The sequence below is a fragment of the Rhinolophus sinicus genome, chromosome 3 (genome assembly GCF_057876585.1).
Source record: "Rhinolophus sinicus isolate RSI-liver-muscle chromosome 3, RSI-T2T, whole genome shotgun sequence".
NCBI classification, from domain to species: Eukaryota; Metazoa; Chordata; class Mammalia; order Chiroptera; family Rhinolophidae; genus Rhinolophus; species Rhinolophus sinicus.
The window spans coordinates 201,760,022-201,766,714 of record NC_142503.1 but is presented as its reverse complement, the minus strand read 5'-3'; the positions used below and the strand labels follow the sequence as shown (position 1 = coordinate 201,766,714).

Here is a 6,693-nt window from a genome sequence, read left to right as displayed (position 1 = left end):
GCTGGGCTAAACTGGGCTGGACTGGGCTGAGCTGGGCTAAGCTGGGCTGAACTGGGCTAAACTAGGCTTAGCTGGGCTGAACTGGGCTGAACTGGGTGAGCTGAATTGAAATGGGCTGAAGTGGGCTGGGCTAAGCTGAACTGAGCAGAAATTAGCTGAACTGGGCTGAGCTGTGTTTGGCTTGCCTGAACTGGGATGATCTGGGCTCTACTGAGATGGGTTGAACTGAGCTGAGCTGAGCTGGGCTGAGCTGAGCTGGGCTGAACTAGGTTGAACTAGGCTGAGCTGAGCTGAGCTGGGTTGAACTGGGCTGAACTGGGCTGAGCTGAGCTGAGCTGAGCTGGGCTGAGCTAAGCTGGGCTGAGCTAAACTGGGGTTGAACTGGGCTGAGCTGGGCTGAGCTGATCTGAGCTGAGCTGAGCTGAGCTGGGCTGAGCTGAGCTGGGCTGAACTAGGTTGAACTAGGCTGAGCTGAGCTGGGTTGAACTGGGCTGAACTGGGCTGAGCTGAGCTGAGCTGAGCTGAGCTGGGCTGAGCTAAGCTGGGCTGAGCTAAACTGGGGTTGAACTGGGCTGAGCTGGGCTGAGCTGGGCTGAGCTGATCTGAGCTGAGCTGAGCTGAGCTGGGCTGAGCTGAGCTGGGCTGAATGGGGCTGAACTAGGTTGAACTAGGCTGAGCTGAGCTGGGCTGAACTGGGCTGAGCTGGGCTGGGCTGGGCTGGGCTGAACTGGGCTAAGCTGAGCTGGGCTAGGTTGGGTTGAGCTGAGCTGGACTGAACGGAACTGAACTAGGTTGAACTAGGCTGAGCTGAGCTGGGCTGAACTGGGCTGAGCTGAGCTGAGCTGAGCTGGGCTGGGCTGAGCTGAGCTGAGCTGGGCTGAGCTGAGCTGAGCTGAATGGGGCTGAACTAGGTTGAACTAGGCTGAGTGAAGCTAAGCTGGGTTGAACTGGGCTGAACTGGGCTGAGCTGAGCTGAGCTGAGCTGGGCTGAGCTGAGCTGAGCTGAACTAGGCTGAATTGGGCTGAGTTGGGTTGAACTGGGCTGAGCTGGGCTAGGCTATGCTTAGTTTGCCTGAACAGGGCTGAGTTGGGCTGAACTGGACTAAACTTGACTGAGCTGTGTTTAGCTTGCCTGGGCTGAGCTTGGTGAGCCAAGCTGGGCTGAGCTGGGTTTAGCTGAGTTTAGCTGGGCTGAGTTGAGTTGGCTAGTGGCTTTGGTGGATGGGAGGAGGTGGGTTCAGTACGGATCTCCCCCAGAGCCTTGTTCCCCAGCCAGACTGCCCCCTGTGTTTCTTGGGGGCACATGAAGGCCTTGCAGTCTCAGGTACATCTGTGACTTGCTTCTTCCATCACTAGTGGTCCTGAAGGGAACTGAAGGGAATACACAAGTGGGCAGACCATATCCTGTGCCTCACCTGTCCTGTGCCTCACATGCCTCACCTAGTCCAGGCAGGACATCTCAGAGGGCTGATTTGGACTTGGGCCTCTGATCTTGAGACCCTCGTAGGCCATGGGGACAGAACTCTGCTAGTTGAGGACCCTAACCAGGGAAGTCTGAGGCTCGGGCCCCCGTCCTCCCCCACGTGCCCCCCAGCACAGCCGAGCCAGCCCTCGGTGCAGGCTCAGCTTCAAGTCCAGGTCCCTATCCTCACCTATGCCCCCTCTCTGGGCCCACCTCTCATGACCCCCAAACCCTGGGAGAGAGCATGGCTGTGCCCACAGACTCAGCTGGTCAGTGGGGGTACCAATGTTAACAGCTCTCCATCTGGGAGTGGCCTGCATCCAAGGAGCATGTTCCTAAGAGTGCCGCTGGACTCGGCGGCCAGTCCCAACCCTGGGGCCGTGGCACACAAGCTGTGTGGCCTTGGGGCAGTCACTAACTCTTTACCCAGTAGGGAGCATAGGTGGGCTTCGGCCTGTCTGCAGGGGGCTGTCTCGGGGGTCTCACAGCACACCTTGTGTTGCAGCCGACCCGACCAGCCCCAGCCTCTTCCCGCTGAGCCTCAGGAGCACGGACCAGGCTGGGAATGTGGTCATCGGATGCCTGATCCGGGGCTTCTTCCCGTCGGAGCCCATGAACGTGACCTGGAGCCACAGCGGGGAGGCCGTGTCCACCAGGAACTTCCCCCCTGTCCAGGCCGCTGATGGGGGCCTGTACAGCATGACCAGCCAGCTGACCCTGCCAGCTGCCCAGTGCTCAGACGGTGCCACCAAGACCTGCCGCGTGCAGCACATCTCCAATTTCAACAAGGCTGTGGAAGTGCCCTGCAAAGGTCAGAGGTCGGGCGGGCAGGTGTGGGCAGCCACATCCCATGGTAGAGCCATGTGCCCCACTGGGGTTTCCCTCAGACACAAGTGCACTGCCTGGCCGAGCCGCCAGCATGTGGCCTGGAGGAGCCCCCTGGCTGGAGCTGGAGGGGAGGGGAGGGTGAGCTGGCCAAGGGTGCTGACTGGTGGCGGTCTCTCTCATAGAAAATAAGTCGTGCCCACTGCCACTGAACTGCGAGCCCCAGCTGTCACTGCACCGGCCTGCCCTCGAGGACCTGCTGCTGGGCTCCAATGCCAACCTCACATGCACACTGAGTGGCTTGAAAGACCACAAAGGCGCAACCTTCACCTGGAAGCCATCTGGTGGGAAGGACGCCATCCAGGGGACCCCTCAGCGTGACTCCTGTGGCTGCTACAGCGTGTCCAGCATCCTGCCAGGCTGCGCCGAGCCGTGGAACCGCGGGGAGACCTTCTCGTGCACTGTCACCCACCCTGAGTCTAAGGGCCCGAAAACCGCCACCATCACCAAGGCTTCAGGTGGGCTTGACCCCTCCAGTGAGGCACCGCTTGCCCTCACTCTGTGGGAAGTACATTCCTAACCGACCTCCCCGCTAGCCCCTGGGTGCCCCGCCAACACTTTACAGAGGGAAACTGAGGCACAGAGCTCCCAGCGGATGAAAGGTTTCTTCCCCCCACATCCCTGACCTGGCCCTCTGCCCCCAGGGAGCGCCTTCCGGCCCCAGGTCCACCTGCTGCCGCCGCCGTCGGAGGAGGTGGCCCTCAACGAGCTGGTGACGTTGACGTGCCTGGTGCGGGGCTTCAGCCCCGAGGACGTGCTGGTACGATGGCTGCACGGGACCCAGGAGCTGCCCCGAGACAAGTACCTGACCTGGGGCCCCCTGCCTGAGGCCAGCCAAGGTGTCACCACGTTTGCCGTGACCAGCGTGCTGCGTGTGGAGGCTGAGAACTGGAAGAATGGGGACAACTTCTCCTGCATGGTGGGCCACGAGACCCTGCCCCTGGCCTTCACCCAGAAGACCATCGACCGCCTGGCGGGTAAACCCACCCACGTCAACGTGTCCGTGATCTTGTCGGAGGTGGACGGCACCTGCTACTGACCGCCCCCACCTGCCCTCCCCGCCCTTGAATAAACTCTGTGCTTGCCCGAAGCAGCCACGATTCCCTCCAATGCCTGTGTTGACCCTCTCAGCCTGGCACCTTGATGTGCCTTCACACCCATGCGCTTGTGTGTGTGAGCATGAGTGTGAGTGAGCCGTGCCTGGTGGTTGGAGTAGAGCGGGGAAGGACACCTGAGCCTGGCAGAGGCGTGCGAGGCCGGCCCCACCTGGGCAGCTCCTGAGCTCAGTGGTCCATTTGTCTCAGAAAAGCAGCAGGAGGGTAAGAGGGGAGCAGGTGACCAAGGAAGAGGCTGCACCTATCGTGTGGGAACAGGGCATGAGAGGGATGGTGCAGGAAGGACAGCTGGATGCCAGGGCCCCACACACCCACACACCCTCCGTGGGCCTAACTCAGAGGTGCAGGCTGCCCCGCTGACTCGCAATGAGAGGGGCCCACCCACCTGGGCACAGCCTTCCCCCCCTGCATCATACAGCTCTATGTGCACATGTGCACACACACATGTTCTCCACATGCTCACATTCACATGTGCACACACACCTGTGTGAGCCCTGCAGGTGCAGGAAGATCACAGCTCAGACCCAGCTCCAGGAAGGCAAAGTGTGTTTCCCCCCAAGCCCCCAGTGGGTTTTCCTCAGGCCCAGCCCATTGCCCCAGACCCCTTCTGGCCTCAGGCCTCCCTGTTGCCCAGCTGGGCATGGCTCAGGGATCAATTCCACAGACCCCTGCCAGGCAGCCCCTGCTCCCTGCCCAGTCCCCAGACTCAAGCCTCCCATTGCCTCCTGAGCCCAAGAATGGCCAAACCACAGACAGGATAAGGGGTGAGCCTGGATTCAGAAGAATAGCTTCCACCAGGAACCTCTGCAGCTCCTGTGTGGGGTTCCTGGCAGAAGAGGAGGCCAGGGGAAACAGAGCATGGAGAGGGCAGTCCCACGACCACCTGAGGACACCTGGCATCACCAAGGCCCCACAAGGGGGCAGTGGGGCCCCTGCTCTTGTCTCAGACACCTTCTGGGCCTCCCCAAGGGACCTGGCTTTCTGCCTGCCTCCCTCTGTTTCCAGGGCCAAGGTGGGATGGGGACCCCTACCCACCCTGGCCACCCCTCCCTTCTGGAGGGTCCAGTCACCAAAGGGCACTAGGGAGAGCAAGGTATGAACTATAGAAGTGCTGCCATGGAGAAGGTGCTGCAGCCACCAGGGACCCTGGACCTGCCCAAGGAGGAGCTTCCTCAGGAGACAGGGAAGGGAGGACAGATCAGGGAAGGCTGAACCAACAGATGGACGGCAGGCAGGTAGGTAGATAGACCATAAGATCTACAGTGGATGGCAGGCTAGACAGACAGGTGGGTGGGTGGGTGGGTGGATGGATGGATGGATGGATGGATGGATGGATGGATGGATGGATGATGGATGGATGGATGAATGATGGATGGATGGATGGATGGATGGATGGATGGATGGATGATGGATGGATGGATGGATGATGGATGATGGATGGATGGATGGATGGATGGATGGATGGATGGATGGATGGATGGATGATGGATGGATGGATGGATGATGGATGACGGATGGATGGATGGATGGATGGATGGATGGATGGATGGATGGGTGGATGGATGGATGGATGGATGGATGGATGGATGGATGGATGATGGATGGATGGATGGATGGATGGATGGATGAATGGATGATGGATGGATGGATGGATGGATGGATGATGGATGGATGGATGGATGGATGGATGGATGATGGATGGATGGATGGATGGATGGATGGATGGATGGATGGATGAATGATGGATAGATGGGCAAATGGGTGGATGATTGGATGTGTCAGCATATGACAAGCAGGTCCCATTCCCATTTAACAGGGGAGGTCCATGCCCTGGGGCCTTGAAGACAACAGGGCTACCTGGTGGCCTTCACCTGGGTCTCTACGTTCCTTGTAGCTTATCAGTTACATTCCCCGGGAGGGCAACAGAGGGCACTGGTCATGCCCATGTGGCCCTGGAACACTGAACCACAGGCCAGATCTATGTCTTGACCTGGAGCCCCTTGAGGGTGGCTTGTGCGGTCCTCTCTGGCCTCACTCGGGGTACAGGCCAAGGCCAGCCCAGAGCAGGGCCTTGCTGAGGGCACAGCTAGGGCTGGGAACCAAGAGGCCTAAGGCTTGGCTCTCCTTGCAGCAGCAAAGACAGTGCCCTGCCAGGCCTCTCTACCTGAGGTACTCTGAGACCTTCAGACACAGAGGTCCTATGGGAATCTCAAGAGCTGCAAGGGTGGCGGTCCTTACCCTGGGACCCTGCCACTTTATCCTCCCTGAGACAGCCTCAGACCTGCTGTCCCAACCCCGACCCCGAGGGTGCTGGGCGGGAAGGGCAGGGCTTGGCCTCCACCCACGCAGGGGCCCTCCTGGCAGGGTCTTGGTGTCTTGCAGAGTGCCTAGAGACACTTCCCTGGGCGGTGCTGGATCTGCAGGCAGAAGAACTGGAGGAAGACTCCCCGGGAGCCAGCCTGTGGCCCACCACTGTCACCCTGCTCACGCTTTTCCTGCTCAGCCTCTTCTACAGCACGGCGCTGACCGTGACAAGCATCCGGGACCCATCTGGCAGCAAAGAGGGCCCCCAGTACTGAGCAGGAGCCAGCCAGGCACAGGTGAGGCAAGCAGGCAGAGCAGTGGGCTAACATGGGTGCTTGGCTCCCAGGAAAGCATGTGCCAGTTGGGGTCTGGTCTCTCAGGGAGGTCATCCTTCATATATACTGTGGACATGGCCAGGCATGAGGTCAAGAGCACAAATGTCCCCCTACCAGGCGTAGTCACTGAAGGATTCAATCTGATCTCCTGTGAGCCAGCCCAGGGCTGGGCAAGGGGCACTGGCAGCCCTGCCTCCTCAGGAGCTCCCCAGCCCCTGACCCACCTCATGTTTGCAGGGAGCAGCATGGAGGAGTCCCCTGGAGCCCAGCTGGATACCAGAGCTCAGCCCAGCTCAGAAGACACCCACCCGTCCCCACACAGGCCATGCTGGTGCAATAAACTCATCATAAAAGCAGAGGTTCTCAGACTGAGTGGTGTGTGGGATGGGCACAGAGGCGGGGAAGGCTTTGGAGAAGGAGGCCTGCCTCGTGACCCTGGGCAGGTACACAGTGGACATGCAGATGGGATTCTCTTGCCTAAGCAAAATGACCAAGCTATATACTAGGAACAGGTCCATGCAAGAGCAGAGCTTCACAGGGGAGCATAAACATGACCCCTCGCAAAAAATGGACCCCACTCCCCAGTCCTGCT

General features: G+C 59.7%; 1 gene segment (V, D, J or C); it reads left to right on the top strand.

Annotated features, from left to right (window-relative positions):
* The first annotated feature begins 1,206 nt into the window (after window positions 1–1,206).
* On the top strand, window positions 1,207–6,457 carry LOC109455567 (immunoglobulin heavy constant alpha 2-like). The segment is given in 6 exon segments: window positions 1,207–1,324; window positions 1,968–2,273; window positions 2,473–2,805; window positions 2,992–3,324; window positions 5,827–6,062; window positions 6,339–6,457. Coding segments are annotated over 5 exon segments (1,290 nt in total).
* Window positions 6,458–6,693: the final 236 nt, after the last annotated feature.